This window comes from Haemaphysalis longicornis, unplaced genomic scaffold (genome assembly GCF_048455015.1).
Source record: "Haemaphysalis longicornis isolate Haplotype H1 unplaced genomic scaffold, Haemaphysalis longicornis Haplotype H1 scaffold_13, whole genome shotgun sequence".
Lineage (NCBI taxonomy): Eukaryota > Metazoa > Arthropoda > Arachnida > Ixodida > Ixodidae > Haemaphysalis > Haemaphysalis longicornis.
This window is the reverse complement of record NW_027526233.1, coordinates 175,549-192,887: the sequence shown is the minus strand read 5'-3', so window position 1 is coordinate 192,887 and position 17,339 is coordinate 175,549. Positions and strand designations below refer to the sequence as shown.

The following is a 17,339-nucleotide window of genomic DNA, read 5'->3' as shown; positions in this document are numbered from 1 at the left end:
CCTATCCGTTCCATGCGATTGACGAGAGAGAATATTTAAAATGATCAGTGCTTTATACATTTTAATCGTAGTTTTTTATGTGCGGTATGAAAGATAATTTCTCATCCAGCAGCACACCCAAAAATTTATGCCCTTTTTTTACTGGAGCGATTCTTCTATCAAAACTCACGCATGGGTCCGGCCGCACGCCTCGCTGTTTAGAAAACAGCGCACAGGTGCTCTTGCGTCCGTTAAACTTGAAACCATTCTCATTTGCCCATCTCGAGAGGCTGTTCACTCCTAGCTGAATTTGTCTCTCGCAGATCAGGTCAACATCCATCGGGGACTGACCCAGGGATGCCCTTTGAGCCCAATACTGTTCATGCTTTACATGGCAGGGTTAGAAAAGAAACTGGAAGAAAGTCAAGTAGGGTTTAGCCTAACCCATATGCTGCAAGGCGAAGTGGTATAACAGCATATTCCGAGAATGTTATACGCAGACGACATTGTTCTTTTAGCTGATAACCAAACCGATATGCAGCGGCTAATAAATATTAGCGGGCAGGAAGCCACCGACCTCGGGTTAAATTTCTCTGCAGAAAAATCCGGAATAATGGTTTTCAATGACGCTACCACTGACGTAGTATCAATCCAGCAAGGCGAATTACCCAGAGTGAAGGAATATAAATATTTGGGAGTGTGGATAAACGAAGAGGATAACTACTTAAAAACTCACGAGGAGCAACTTAAGGTTAAGGGAAAGCGAAACGCAGCTATAATGAAGCATAGAGCTCTGTGGGGGTGTAACTAATATGAAGTAGTAAGAGGAATGTGGAAAGGAGTAATGGTTCCGGGTCTCACGTGTGCGAATGCTGTACTCTGCTTAAAATCAGACGTTCTATCAGGCCTTGAAGTAAACCAGAGAACGGTAGGACGTTTGGCCTTAGGCGCGCATGGAAAAACAACTAACGAAGCAGTTCAGGGAGATATGGGCTGGTCGTCGTTTGAGGTTGGAATTGATTGATTGGTTGAGGTTGATGCTTTGAGATGAGGTTGGGGCAACGGATGGGCAGCTAAGGTTTTTAGGTACCAATACTTGAAAAGCGTGGACACGCAGTGGCTAAGGAAGACTAGAAGGCTAACGATGAAATACGGAAAGAACAGCGGAGAATCCAAAACAGCCAAGGCAGATCGAAGAGGCAAGGCAGATTGAAACGAATAAATGGAGGGAAAAATGAAAGCTAAATCGTCGTTAGAGATGTACAGGCTGAGAAATTGAACATCAGAAAGGAAAATTTCTACGATAATTCCCAGGGCAATGCTTTGCTTTTTGAGGTTAGAGCAGGTTGCTTGCGAACTAAGAGCTTTGTGAAGAAGTATGCACAAAATGATGAGGTATGCGTGGTCTGCGGAAAAGAAACAGAAACTATGCGGCACATTGTGTTAGAATGCGAGGGTATCCATCCAAATCTACATGAGGGAAATATTCGGCTTCCAGAAGCCCTACGATTTAAAGGTAGCACAGAGGGAGTTCAAGGCTGTCGAGGCGACGAAAAAAAGATTAGAATGCGGGTGGACGAAAAGCAGAGAGGGGGAACATTGCCTAGGACAGCCGCCACTCGTAAAAGGAAAAAAGGGTATTTTGTGCGTAATAAGTATTTTGTGCCTGCCCTAAGAGCAGCGCTTGTCTTGAACAAGGAGTGCAAAACATAGAGGTACATTAGTTTCCTTTTAGTTTTTTTTCTTTTGCAAGATGATGCGTCATCGGCCCGCAACAAAGGGGATACCACTATCAATCACCACCATCATCGTCGTCGTTGCCGTCCTGTACCTGCGTGTATACGTGAGCTATTGCCGCTCGTAACGTGTACAGAGCATTCTTCCCAGGCGGCCACAAATGCACACATTCAAGCTTCAAACACGAGCGCAATGCGCGTTCCCTCGCCAAAAAAGCACGGCGGAGGTCGCCGTAGCGGGAGCGCATTGAAAGCGCGTAAGCGACAGCTGGGTGCGCCGCCGCGCTTCCATGAACGACTGCGTGGCCTCCATTAAGACGCTCTCCGCTGAGCACAATGGGGCCGATACGTTACAGCGATGCGGACAGGCGACATTTCGCGCAGGTCGGGGCCGTCCTCTCTTGCCGGAATGAAAACGTGCGTGCCTGCTTTGCTCGCTTTCGCACTCGTGCATGTGCAACAAGGAAAATAGTGCCGGACGAAAGTCTACGAGGCTCTTTCATCGACGCCACATACAACAGCCGTGCTGTGGTGAATGCATGCCCCATCATGGACAGTTACATCATGTTTTGTGTAGCGGTATTTAAAATTCACTCATCATCGTGCGTATCGCCATCTGTATCCACGTATATTTTACTCCTGCTTCCTCCCCCTTCGTTTACTATTTCTTTCGCTCTTCCCCCTCTCTGCAGTAGCAAGTCTACCGTTAGTGAGGCTTTGATTAAAGTATATCTCTCTCTCTCTGGTCAATGCACCTGACCAGGACAGAGGGAGACACAAAATACAAATTCGATTTAACTCAAAATACTGCATGCCACGTCAGTATAACAAGTTGGCCAATTTTAAAACAAATATGTTAGCTAATAAGAAAAACAAACGAAACAGTTTTATATTATTAGTACACCCCGTATTATCTGTATTATAATTTGTGCGTCCATGTATTATAGTTTCCACTGACGTAAGTTTAGCACGCATTGCGGCCTTTGCGTATCGATTGTACAGGTAATAATTGCTTGTTCTTTTTTTCTTTTTATTCGTTTGTTTTTCGAGATACAAGGTCTATTCGACGTTGGCGCAATGGTTGCTCGAGGGCCCGCGAAGCTCTGTCGAGAAGTCGATTCCGGTAGCATTCCCTGCTGCCCCCACCGTTATGCGCATTGCGAAACATGCAAATAAAGACAAACAAACACACACTTTCGCGCACTGCCACTGTGACGTCACCAAAACTAGTCTGTGATTAGCGCCCACCGGCAAACTTTTACCGGCGATAAGCACAATCGCGCAAATGCCCTGGTGCATCTCGTCTCATTTCATCTGACTAACGCCAGCGTGATGCTGACACTAGGTCTTTGGGGCGGCACGAATGATGTCACTGGCGACGTTGCATTTCGTTGCCCGAAATATAAGGGCTTGTCAACTTCAGTGATCCCTTCTTTTCTTTTTTTTTTCTTTTTTTTTTGCGATAACGATCTTCGCACCTCCAGGCGGGAGTGGAATCGAGCTAGTTATTAAAAGGTAGTTTCTTTTTTTTATATAGATGAAAGGTGCGAGTTGTCTACATGGTGCCTTCAAATGCGACGTATTAAAATAAATGCAACTTTTTGAAGCGCACTGAGTCGCTTCCGGCGCACTGGGATTTCATACTTTCTGTTTTGCCCTGCCTTCATTCCCTAACGTTCGGCAATGAAATATGAACTTCGCATTAAAACCATTACCACTGCCGTGACAGGATGCAATGAATTCAACTCGATACAAGCTCTACAATTTTGATGTACGTATTGAATAGGCAGCTAAACGGAATACTGTGCATGCGCTTACAAGCAATCATCTTCTGTTACCCTGAAATCGTCGTTCGGCTACGCGAACAATAAAACGGAATACCGCCGTGTGCGCCCACACCGCTCATCAGGAATTTAAAATTATCATCGTCATCGGGAGTAGATGGAATAAATTCGAAATCTCTCAAAAGCACCGAAGTATATTTAACCATAATTCTCGAGCAGACGTTCACCCAGCCATTAACCTCGAACACCTTACCTGGCGATTGGAAGATTGGCAAAGTGGTACCATTGTTTAAGTCCGGCGACACACCCAACCCATTAGTATCCCATTAACTAGTATCCCATGCAAGCTTTTCGAACACATAATTTATTCACACCTGGTTAAGTTCCTGGAAAACAACTTTTTTTTCTTCATGCCAACACGGCTTTAGGAAATCAGTTTCTTGCGAGACCAGCTCATTTCTTTTACAAATGACCTTTTCTCTGCTCTAGATAACGGATCTTTTGTTGACTGCATTTTCTTGGACTTCTCCAAAGCATTCGATCTTACCTCTCATCAGTTACTTCGCATGAAACTTCGGAAAAGTTAAATCTGGACCCTAATATTCCAGCATGGATTGAAAATTTTTTGTCTAATAGAACACAACTTGTAACCGCTAATGATTTTGACTTTTCTTTCTGTTCAGCCACATCAGGCGTGCCTCAAGGAACCGTGCTCGGCCCCCTTCTCTTTCTAATTTATATCAATGATCTACCCAGCTCAATTAACTCTTCCATCAGATTGTTTGCGGGTGATTTTGTACTGTATCGAACCATTTCTTCAAATTCTGACTCGTCACTGCTACAGTGTGATCTAAACAAAGTGTCTAACTGGTGTAATAATTGGAAAATGTGTCTAAACATTATTAAATGTAAAACAATGAGAATTTCCCGCCGTCTGACTCCCCTTGAAGCTTCCATTTACACTATTGAAGGCCGCCAACTTGAAGAGACTAAAACATATCAGTATCTGGGAGTCCACATAACTCATAACTTATCTTGGGAGACGCACATGAATTACATAATTAACAACGCTAATAGAACCCTTGGGCACCTGCGACGTAACTTTTCTGCTGCCCCTTCTGACCTGAAATTGATGCTTTACAAAACACTCATCCGTCCCAAACTAGAATATGCCTGCGCAGTATGAGACCGGATTCGATTATCTTACTAACGCTTTAGACTACGTTCAAAAGCGGAGCGCACGTTTATACTTGGCCAAACTACTCTCGCATGTCAAGTGTAACATCTATGAAACTCACCCTTAATCTACCCAATCTTTGTTTGCGCAGAAAAGCAGCTCCATTGAATCTATTTCACAAGACCTACCACTCTAACCCAATTTAAAAAAAAACAAACGAACTGGCAACTAGTCCATCATATATATCACCACGCACTGATCATCCCTACGAGGTTAAAGTTCCGAATTGCAACACAAATCTATTTTCTGATTCCTTCATCCCGGAAACATCAAAACAGTGGAACCACCTGCCAACCTCAATCGCCACCATCACCGATGCGCGCGCATTTCGAACGGCCGTTGAGCGCTACTTTCATTCCCATTAAACAGTTTTTTTTTTTCCTTCTTGTTGTTTACACACGTGCATTGTATATTTATCAAACATGTATTCCGTCTTCCTATCTTTTATGCTGTTTTCTTTTGGTAGGTGGGTTTATTTTTCATGTGTTCGTATGTTCGCTTTGCATTCTGGTCTGCTACGCTGATTTTATTCGGTAGGTGGTTTTAATTGCATCGCATTGGTTCGTATGCTCGCTTTGTATTTACTTCATTGTTTGTGCCTGTATGGTGCTCTATTACTATTAGCACTGTATAATTTCTGGAAACATTGTTGTTTCTCGTTTTCTCACATTTCTCGTGTAACTTGACCAATCTCCCCGTGTATACTTTGTATACTTGCAACTTAACCGCTCCCTTCTGTAACGCCCTCCGGGCATCGAAAATGTTCATTTCACCACGAAGCGCAGGATTTTGCATAATTTTATTATTTTCGTGCAGTGCGCGTGCGCAACAAACACAGCTGGAGACATGCAACTTGTCCGCCTGCGAATAAAGACAGACTGAGTGTAGGAAACAGCAGACGAGAGCACATCCGTGCTTCGTACCCTGACAAAAACCTCCCCCCCGTTAACCCAAGTCTGCTAGCTTGCACCATCCCGGATTCCTTAATTACTCTTGCCCGCCGCTTTTCCGGGGAAAGTCGGAAGGCGGTCAAATCAGGGCCGCCCGCGCAATAAGGCCTTCACCTTCGATCGCACGCAAGGAAAACCCGGCCGCCTACGCCAACTCGATGTCCGAAGCGCCGGTCGGAAATGGGCTCGGCCGGGCAACATGCAGCAGCGAACTTACACCGCGGTAAGGCAAGCTCGAAGCGTTGTGACAGGTTCCCCGTCGAATCCGGCTGCGCCTAGCAACGCCGTAATGATCGCCGTCCCCGCGTGCTAGCACGTGAGATCGCGGAAAGGGCGAAGGGGAAGACGCGCGAAGTGCTGTCAGTGCTGTTGTATCGGGGAAAACAGCTGAACACTAGTCCTGGCCCACACGCAATCGGCGAGCTAGGACCACGGCGTGAGCAGATGTTTTGTACTTTGCGAACCGTTGACATTCCTTCCTTGTATACACGCAGAGCAACCACTCGCGCTGGTAGTGGACGGGCGCCAGCGAAAGCGAAAGCGGCGAGAAAAAAACCGGCCGTCGGAAAACGCGGCGGCAACAATCCCGCCGCTACCTCGCATCGTCTTCGGCACTTTCGCCATTTCCTCCTCCTCCTCCTGCTGGGCGCCGTGTTCTCTTGTTGATTCCCCCGTCCAAGGTTATCGCATCGTTAATAAACGAGCCCGTGAACATCGGCCGCACCGCCGGTCCCCGGCGATCGAAGCGGGTTGGCGGCGGCCGCTCGGCAGCGCTGCTCCTCCGCGGCGATTCCGGCCGCCGGGCTCGCGCCGGCTTCCCCGGCGAGGCGCCGAGCGCGTTCCGGTCGGTAGCCGCGATCGGGGCCCCCGCACGCATGCCCGTCGGCCTGCTAGGCCTAACGAACGGTGTCGGGCACTGCGCTCGCCACGGGCGTGCGACGCGCTTTTAACGCCCGCGTCAGCGCTGAGCCGTGACCGCGCTCAGCTGGCTATGACACACGACTCGCGCAGTCAACACGTACTACGCGCTCAGCTCGCACGCGTTCGGGGAAACAGCGCGCATTGCCGCTACGCTCGAGCTTGGTTTCGCAGGCCGACGAAGAAGCCGTCTGCTTCGCCGGCCGCGCGTGTGCGCCCGATCGAGCGCGACGCACGGCCCCGGACGGCGACCAGAGGGGGGGAAAAGCCGTCGCACGCGGAAAAACGGCCGCCCGAATAGGAACAGCGGCCGGGGGAAGGACAGCAGCAAAACAGGCGGCACTCACGTCGTCCCATTTGACGAATTTGTTGCCCTCCTGCAGGCTCTTGGGCACGCTGATGGGCTTGAGCTGGAGCACGTGAACGCCCGATTTCGCACCTGCCATATTCCTTGTCGCTCACATGTGGGGGGCCCGTCTCGCAGCCGCAGCACAGTTCACAACAACACACGCAGGGCTAGGAGACGACAACAGTACGGCCGCGAGAGCCGCGGGCGGCACGGATGTCCACTCTCGCCTTCCGCTCGCCGCCGGACAGCGAACAGCGCTCGCTGCTGCGGCCCGAACAGCTGATGGGGAAACCCTGTGGCGCCGCTCTGCGGGGAGCCGGTAAGCTTCGCGGCGGCGTCTTGGCAGCGTACCGACAGGCGGCGGGTCGGCACTCACCGGCATTTGTAAATCGATAGTGGCGGTCCCTGACAGACATACCGTGACAGAAATGTTCGTTTTGTGCGCCGATAACAGAAACAGTAAGCTCGAACGACTCATAGTTCACGAGAGGTGGCGGTTGGAAATAGCCGGCATGCACAATTAAAAAAAAATCCGAGAACTTTAGCTTAGCGTGTTACCATGTTACAGTACCTTTTCCTGAATTTTCGATTGTACCTTGCCGCCACTGCAGGTTTACCAATACAGTTTCTTTTTACATTTATTATTGGGAAGTGTGGGGCGGAACAATGGAAGCGGCAGGGTCGCCACATCGATGAAAAGATAACCCGCATGGGGCACAAGACAGCCCCTCCCCCTCTCCACAGTGACTCCTTGGGCAGTAACTAGTTTCTAGTAACGCGTTACCGATAACCAGTTACTTTTTTGATTAACTTGTAACTGTAACTAGTTACTTTTAAGTTAGAGGAACTTGTAACTGTAACACTGTTACTTTTTTGTGGAGTAACTGTAACGATAAATATCGTTACAGTTACTTCATTTCTATAAAAAAAATTAACCAACAGCAACACTCATTAACGACCGTTGTACAGTTTGCGCGTTTCACTTTTTCGGCCTTTCCTCCGCAGAACCTTAGTCTACTTCATCTATGCCAGCTCACTCCCATGCGTGGGTGAAAAAGATCTGGACTAGAAATGTTTAGGCGTGCACGTGTGCGTGGTGTTCCACGCGGTCCACTAATGGCTGGAAGTTTTTAAGCTGCAGTGTTTTCCTCAGCAGCGCGACATCGCTCTCACCCATACGCTGCGACATGCGCCTAGGCGCACGTGGATGCATGTTGACACGCCAGAACCTATAGTCCGATGCGCGGCTGCACCATTTTCGCCGCATCTGGAGTGCAGTGAACAGGAAAACAAAGACGAACCGGAATACAAAGGCGAACAGGAAAACAAACACCCACAAACGCCGCACAACGCACTGAGACCTCTGTACTTTCGCGGACGCCTGGAAAACTCCGGTGAGGGCGTTTCTTTCTCATTAGCGACGTGCAGCCCCGTTTGCAGGGTCACAAAACGCCGCGGGGAGTCTCTCGGCGGTCTCGGGCTCGTCCAGCCCTAAGCGCACTCTAGAGTGTTTGATTCACAAGTCGCACTTGCTTGCGACCATTGTGCGAGACCCCTGGCCGTATTTGGGACCACGCGTTCGGGACCCCTGGTCTACAGGCTTCATAGAGCTGTCAACAGTGCTCGAACGAGGTCGAGGAAGTAATAAATTTCATGCCCCTCCACACATATATGACGACCCCAACAATGGTGGCCCCCAGCTGCCCTCACACCAGCCAGCATCTTGGCCGGCAGACGTCTGACCACACTGCCGCTGCACGAAGAAATGTTCTTGGAAAGCCTCGCGACTTCGTTTAAAGGGCTGTGGCCGAAACGAAAATAGTAGCTACATCTGCTCCTGAATGTTGGGTGCAAGGAATACTTGGGCGAGCTTCGTTCGGCCTACGCCTCAAAGCAAACGAAGGGTGGGGTACCTGGGATCGGCGACGTGATTGCTGTTGAAGGCATGGATTGTGAGAGCAGTTTTTTCCGGTCGATACGGGAAAATCCGCCTTTCTGAGGACGGGGGAGCAGGAAACGGAGGGGGAAAACAGTAGAGCGTGCATTTCAGTTTCTATTTCCTTTTGAAATATCTTGTCTCATTCCGGGGATGGAAGTGGCTGGGGGTTGGGGCGGGAGACCGACTCCGAGGGCCCACGGACAAACGTCGCTTCGGCAGTGGCTTCAATTAGGCCCCGTCTCCGACCACAAGTATGAAATAAAAAGTTAACGAAGCGCTTTTTTTTTTAGTATCTTTCAAAAACACGTGGACAACCGAAGTACTCCCACGTCCGTTTCCCCTTTCCTCCAAGGACCTTCCGCCACCTCCGCCCCCTTTTTCCCATTCTCTGTCACTACGCGGGGCGGTCAAGTGACGGCATTGTAGGCGAAAATACATTAAGTTGACATTGAAAGATTGTTTCGGCTGTGTCGTCTTCCAGCTCTGTATAGTATTAGTTCGCCTCTCTGATTCCAGCTTTGAAAAACAACAAATTCTATGCTACAATGATGTTTGCAAATCAATTTCTTGCAGCCAGAGTGTAGCAACAAAACAATAAAGTTCCTTATGATGGATAGCAAAACTTCAGTAATAAAAAAAGTAACGACGTTACTTTTTTGCCGTAACTGTAACTGTAACTAGTTACTGTTGGAAAGTCGTAACTGTAACTGTAACAGAGTTACTTTTTTGGGTTAGGTAACTGTAACTGTAACAGTGTTACATTTTTTCGGCAACGTGCCCATGACTGCTCCTGGGGCGGTATTCTCGAATTTTGTCCCTTTGGCGTCGCTTTCAAAAGTGTCCATTTTGGCGAGCTCTGATTGGCTAAAAGCAAACAACCGGAAGTGACGTAACGCAAGTGCAACAAACCTACTGTTAACGCCCACTGCTTAACCGGAAGTACGTCACGATGAAAGTGACTCAAAAGGGACGTTTTAAAAAGGGACAGTTACGAGAATGCCGCCCCTGCTATGTACGCATGACGTCATACTTACGTCGTCATAATATTAATAATAGGCCGCAGACACGCCGCCCTCACAGTGGCTTCTGACCCGCGTGACTTCATAATGACGTCATAACAATAATGCTTTATTTTATGTGGTGTAGAACGAAATACACTTTTTTTATTTGTAGTACAAATTAACGCACCGTTTCGCTGCTCTTTTTTGCTATTTAACCATTTTTTGTTCTTGCGGGAGCAGCAGGTGCTGCTGCTGCGGCATCCGAAAGCGGGACGAAGCTCCGATTTTCGCGGGCCGACAACGTAGATAAACCGGAGTTCATACTGTTAGAAGCACTATCTGCAAACCTGAGAAAGTTGCTTGTGATTAAGTATTGCGTGGGGACCCAGCGAACCTTTCCAGAGGGCAGCGAAATAGCCGCTGTCGGTATAATGTTGACCTGTCACCGCTTCGTTTTGCTTGGTGTGCGCCAATGGTACCTGCGTACCGTTTAATCGTACGTGAGACGACATCGCACAGCCGACTGGCCCCTTTCGAACAACCTACGTTCCACACAAGAAAAGACGCCGTCCTAGCGTAATTCTGTGAACCTTCCGAAGCATGTCGGCGCGGCGGCATCTGCTATCAACAGTTCGCACCACGGCTGACCTGAAATCGCGGTGTGTGTTTTCGAAATAAAGACATCTTAGCACCGCCAAAACATAATCGGAATGTACAGTCCTGAGGATGAAGGTAGTACGTGGGGGCAACGGTTTTTTACTCGGCACCTGAGCGCATTACAAACAATTGCGCCAAGAATAGGAAAGGTAATCTTTGGTGTCCCCACACATATACCGCGTACGTACCTCCTCTTCAGCAATATCAGCAAGGAAAACTATCGAAAAGGGAAGTTCTTAATTTCGAGTGGACGAAACTGCAGCTTAAAACTTGTTTTACTCCCAGGATACGCTTTGTGAGCAGAATAGTCTTGCGAGCATGCGCCACAAGCATCATAAACGCCTGATATGCAGTTCTTAAAAAGATTTCCTAGTAGAAACCATTGCAGCTGCAGTGGCGAGCCATGTCACTACAATAAAATGGGGCTCAGCCGCAAGAGTCAGACCTGTCTCTGATGTGCCATGTCCCAGAACGTGGCTGGATAGTTAACGTCGTGCATTCAGCTCCTCACATCGGCACACACATGATTCTACGACAATTTAGGACCTGGGTCCCTCAAAAGGTACACTAGCTAGCTAGGCGCTTCATCTCATAGCTACTGCACTGGTATAACTTTCATGTCTCACTGTATACCCAGACTTTACTGAGTCCCTTCATGCAAAGGAAGTTAATTCAGGACACCCAGACGATAGGGTCAGACGGTAATAGGAAGGGTGTACTTGGCCCATCATGCCATACATGCACTCCAGCATATGAAAACCTATGGGTTCGGCGCAGGCTTAATAATCAACGTCAAAGAGAATCTTAATATGTGCCTAGAACATGAAAGCATATACGTATTGTTTGTGTACACAGCAGCGAGCGCGCTGCAAATGTAATTGATAGGCAAACGTCAAGACTGTCATGCAGCGAGTTTAACGAAAGGAGAAGGTGAAAAACATCCTAATTTCGAACTACATTGATGTAATAAGAGCAGCAGTGACGTCGTATGGGCAGGAACTATAAACACAGTCATCAGTATGTTAACTGTACGTAAACACTCAAGTGATATGATCAAACGGAACTAGAGGCCCCACTGCAATCGCCCAGTTATGTTTATTTGCAGTGGATTACGTCGGTGGCTCTGAGTCGCACAAACAAGATCCTGTGATGGCATAGAGAAATAGCTGGAAAGTGACTGTGGACTGCTGTGCCCATTTTCTGTAATGCCAATTATTTGTTTGAAGTTTGCAATAAAATTGATGTCATTTGTTCGTCTTTTTAATGAACAAAACTTGTATTTTTTTCTTCGTGGCCACAAAACAGTGGCCGATAAACAAATGCTCACTTGCTTTGGTGGCTTGTAACGATTCAATAGAATTTCCCATGACCAACCCAAGGAATCCACGGCTCGTACACTGTAGGGTAGTGCTAGTCTCCAAAAACATTTGACAGCAGGACTGGAAACTCTAACGCATCCCACAGGGTCTCACGCAATGTTTTTGTTACCCCGCCAGCCTGGTTCATAAATCTTGGCGTGAACATAAATGCCTTATTGCAATACATTCACATGCACGTCTTGCAGCAAATCTGCGGTGACAGACACCCCACGTTTTGGCTTTCCGGCGTAGCTTTGGTGTCAGCAAAAAAAAAAACACCCGCATTTCCCCGAAGGGGAGCATGGGGAAGTGCGAATGCACGGGTGATGCTATGAGGGGGAGTTTTGTTGAACTGTGTTGGCAGTCGCCCGTTAGTTGCATTTAACACCCCCGCGTGATCAAGTGGGGATTCACACACCCCGTTAGTCGTTCTCTGGAAATCTTGGTGAATTAAAGTGTATGTTCGAGGAGGTCACACACACACGCAAGTAAAGTGAAACGACAGTATTCTTTATTCAGCACTTCTTGGTGTTGTCGTTGTAGTTGACGGTCATTATGACAGCCTTGTGGTCACTGAAATGTACGGTCAAATGCAACTAACGGGCGAATGCCAACACAGTTCAACAAAACTCCCCCTCATAGCATCACCCGTGCATTCGCACTTCCCCATGCTCCCCTTCGGGGAAATGCGGGTGTTTTTTTTGTTTTTTTACCCGCCGCGGTAATTCAGTGGCTAAGGCGTTGCGCTGCTGAGCACGAGGTCGCGGGTTCGATTCCCGGCCGCGGCGGCCGCTTTTCTGATGGAGGCGAAAAGCAAAAACGCCCGTGTGTACGAGATTTCGGCGCACGTTAAAGATCCCCAGGTGGTCGAAATTAATCCGGAGCCCTCCACTACGGCGCGCCTCATCGCCTACGTTGCGTCGGCGCGTTAAACCCCGCAATCAAAATTTAAAAAAAATAAACAAAAAAAGGAATTTTTTTCTTGGCGCCTCTGCAGCGCTTTGTAGTCAAGCAAAAATATCACTTGCTGGATTCGATTTTCTGCGGGACTCTATTGTAGTGCAAGAAAGTATCACTTGCTTTTTTGCTGTTGCTTTAATGCTACGCATTTTCCAGAAAAATCCTGGCATTTTGTTTGGAAATAGAGCTTCAGACCACAGACGGTGCAGAGAAAGTAGAGCTACTCACTCACTTTTTGCATATCAATAAAGTTTGGCAGATCGCTTGTCATTGACAAGCAAGTGTTTGATTTCTGGCTTAAAGGGACACTGAAGAGATATGTAAACATTGCGGGATTACAAGCGCAAATTGTAGTCCGGAGTCCCCAGGCCATGTTTCGACCACTCTGGGCGCGTTTACGCGATTTTATTTAGTAGAAAAATTAATTCGAAAAAAGCCGCCCGCATCTTCCTACGGGGGGAACTCGAGTAAATGCGTCGCATCTACTCGAGTCAAGCAAAGCGTCACGTCAAGCGAAAGCCAAGCAAAGACGCCCTTGACTGAATTCCGAACGCGCGCTCCGCCGCTTATATACGTTGAGGGGACTGCGTAAGCCGGTCCCAGTCGACGACGTTGGCGTACATGTAAAGCGGCGTGGACTCTAGGTGTTTGAGCCAAGCGCGGATGTTGCTTCGCCGGAGAACGGCACACCGGTTATATGCGCCGCGCTAGAAGGAGAGGAAACCGCGGAAGAGAGAGTACAGCACATGCGCCGGCCCCAGCGCGTCTGCCGCGGCTATGACGCAACGTGCCGCGGCTATGACGCAACACAATCCAACACAATCCACTTTAATCCAATCCAATCCAATCCAAGCCAATCCAATCCAATCCAATCCAATGCCCCTCGCGAGAGAGTGTTCGAATCCAATCCAATGCCCCTCGCGAGAGAGTTCGCTATCGCCTCGACTCGACGCGCATGCGCAGTGAGCGTGCGGACTACGGACGCCAACGCGGGTGACATCGTGAGTTACTGAAATGCTCTGCATTTAAAATGCTGTCCTCCTCTCTTTACGCTCGCCCATTTTCTGTGGCGTTTTCGTGTGACGTCGGGAGGAGCCGAGTTCGCAATTGGCTGCGCTACTGCACGGCTCCCCGGCCTTCAGACAGAGTCAGTCGGCCCAGCGTTTCGTCCGCCGGCCGCCGACGGGTCGTCGCAATTCGTTCCCTCAGTTTAAACGAAGCCAGGACACGTTTGTGAATGGAAGAATGTGCCTTTCTTTACTTGGTTAGTTTGTACACTGTATCTAGCTCCAAGTCAAGGTCGCTTCACACAAGCGCTGCACAAGCGCACATGCGACGCCTAGCTGACTGGTACGCCAGTAGGAAAATATAAGGCCTCTTGAAGGCGGGAGAAGAGTCAGGGAAGTCAATATAGGTACTAAGGAAATAAAATCAACTGATATTTTTACCGTACAGCGTAAAACTAGAGTGCGGGAAGCACTTTTTTGCGCTGGGCGAACAAGCACAGCGGCCAGCAGCACGACTACGCATCTGCGAACGCTTTTCCGTCTAAGAAATGCAATCGCTAGTCGTGAGATATTGTGGAAACTTGGGGGATGCTTACTGCACGAGCGCAATAGTCCCCTAAGCTACTTGGAATGCTAAAACTAAATAAAAGTGTAGACTGGTTATACATTATATACCTTATATTTCCAGGGTCGGCCGTGCTCGCCCGTGCCCCAGTGGTTTGGAGCGCTAGGTATGTCAGCGCAAATGTTTTTCAAGTCACGTGTTCGAATCACCGCGGGTACGTTCTTTTTTTTTTTTATAAGTTAACTTTTTCGTTTTCCGACGATGTTTTCTATACTGAGTTCACCTTTTTTGGGCCGCAACGTTCATTGCTCCACGAACTAGGTCACAGAAGACGCGCAGGCTGGCACTGGCGCACTAGCGAGTTCTCGTTGGCGTGCTGTCACAAGCACCGACTGCTTGCGGGCAGTGGGCACAGGCCAGAATCAACAGACCCTTGGCCTGGTGCGAACACGCTTTTTATGATACAGGCATGAGTGAGGCAAGCTCCAAATATATGGGAAAAGCGCATGGCATTTGAGCGTCTGAGGGGACGCGGAGGGCGTTCATGCACTGCGTAGGCCTCGTTTAGTGCATGCTACGATTCCAAGCCGTCCTGGGAGGCTTATCTTATGCATTTTACAGCCGACAACATGGCAGAAGCGCGGTACGATGATTACTGAGATGTTGAGAATGACCATCCAACAACGCCATTGGTTATGTTTTACAGAACTGAAACCGAAACTTGTTTGATTGCTAACCTTGGGCATCGTCCAATCACGGTGCCCCCTCCTCCCAACGTCACAGCCTTAGTTGGTGCGGCCGCCGCAAACCGCACATGGTAGTTTATCTTCTTTCGCACTTTGTAAAATAATTACCGATTTGTCAACCGGATAAACGATGAAAAGTGTGCTGATTTGAGCCAGTCTACGCAGTGCAAACAAAAACTGGAGCTTGACAATTTCACTTCAGTGTCCCTTTAAAGGGACACCGAAGTGATTTGTAAACATTGCGGGATTACGAGCGCAAATTGTAGTCCCGAGTCCCTAGGCTCTGTTTCGACCATTCTGATCGCGTTTTCGCGAATTTATTTAGTAGAAAAATCAATTCGAAAATGCTGTCCCCCTCTCTGCACCTTCGCCCATTTTCGGTGGCGTTTTCATGTGACGTCGGGAGGAGACAAGCTGGCAATTGGCTGCGCTACTGCACGGCTCCCCGGCCTTCAGACAGAGTCAGTAGGCCCAGCGTTTCGTCCGCCGGTCGCCGACGGGTCGTCGCAATTCGTTCGCTCAGTTGAAACGAGGCCAGGACACGTTTGTGAATGGAAGAATGTGCATTTCTTTACTTCGTTAGTTTGTGCACTGTATCTAGCTCCAAGTCAAGGTCGCTTCACACAAGCGCTGCACAAGCGCACATGCGACGCTTCGCTAATTGGTACGCCACTAGGAAAATATAAGACCTCTTGAAGGCGGGAGAAGAGTTAGCAAAGTCAATATAGGTACTAAGGAAATAAAATCAACTGATACCTTTACCGTACAGCGAAAAAATAGGGTGCGGGAAGCACTTTCTTGCGCTTGGCGAACAATCACAGCGGTCAGCAGCACGACTACGCATCTGTGAACGCTTTTCCGTCTAAGAAATGCAATTGCTAGACGTGAGATATTGTGGAAACTTGGGGGACGCTTACTGCACGAGCGCAATACAACAAATAGTCACCTAAGCTGCTTGAAATGGTAAAACTAAATAAAAGGGTAAACTGATTATACATTGTATACATTATATTTCCCCACGGGTACATTTTTTTTTTATAAGTTAACTTTTTCGTTTTCCGCCGATATTTTCTGTTCTGAGTTCACCTTCTTTTGGCCCGGAACGTTCATTGCTCCACGAACTAGTTCACAGAACGCGCGCAGGCTTACACTGGCGTGCTAGCGAGTTCTCGTTGGCGTGCTGTTGCCATAAGCACCGACGGCTTTCGGGCAGTGGGCACACGCCAGACTCAAACGACTCTTGGCCTGGTGCGAACACGCTTTTTACGATACAGGCATGAGTGAGGCAAGCTCCAAATATCGGGGAAAAGCGCATGGCGTTTGAGCGTCGGCGGGTACGCGGAGGACATTCATCCACTGCGTAGGCCTCGGCTAGTGATTGCTACGATTCCGAGCCGTCCTGGGAGGCTTGAAAGCCATTATGCATTTTACAGCCGACAACATGGCAGAATTGCGGGACGACGATTACTGAGGTATTGAGAATGCCCATCCAACGATACCGTCGGATGTCAAGCACGTTGGTTTACAGAACCGAAACCGAAACTTGTTTGGTTGCTAACCTTGGGCATCGTCCAATCACGGTGCGTCTCCTCCCGTCGTCACAGCCTTTAGTTGGTGCGGCCGCCGCAAACCGCGCATGGTAGTTTTTCTTCTTTCGGGCTTTGTAAAATAATTACCGACTTGTCAACCGGATAAACGATGAAAAGTGTGCTAATTTGAGCCCTTCTACGCAGTGCAAGTAAAAACGGGAGCTCGACAAATTCACTTCAGTGTCCCTTAAGGTGCGACTCTGGCATAGTTGGTTACAAGTTGGGGGAAAACACAGCGCTGATAAACGGCACTGAAGTACTTGGAAAGGTGCCGTGATGCCATGTGCTGGCAGCTTTTTTGTCCGGTTTATTTACAGTGTTTTTCATGAACGTTTGCTACGGTGCCTGAACATGGTCTGTTTTTGTGCAACAAAAATGTGAACAGCGAAGTGTTTTTCATAAATATTTGTGAGGGCGCCTTAACATGACCTGTTTTTGTGCAACAAATGTGTCGACAGCGAAGCACTTATCAATGGTCACATGCTCCTCATTGATACCAGAACAAAAGTACGTTCAGCAGTCATGTTATTGTTGAAGCCATCCATGATGCATACCCCTTCCAGC

At 48.4% G+C, this 17,339-nt stretch overlaps 1 protein-coding gene across 1 annotated transcript in view; it reads right to left on the bottom strand.

The window, feature by feature from the left end:
- Positions 1-7,242, bottom strand: part of Plc21c (Phospholipase C at 21C) — a 494,941-nt gene extending 487,699 nt beyond the window's left edge. The window contains exon 1 of the mRNA XM_077694702.1: positions 6,952-7,242. Coding sequence (XP_077550828.1) covers positions 6,952-7,050 — 99 coding nt within the window. The 5' untranslated portion in view covers positions 7,051-7,242. The remainder of the gene's footprint in view (positions 1-6,951) is intronic.
- Positions 7,243-17,339: the final 10,097 nt, after the last annotated feature.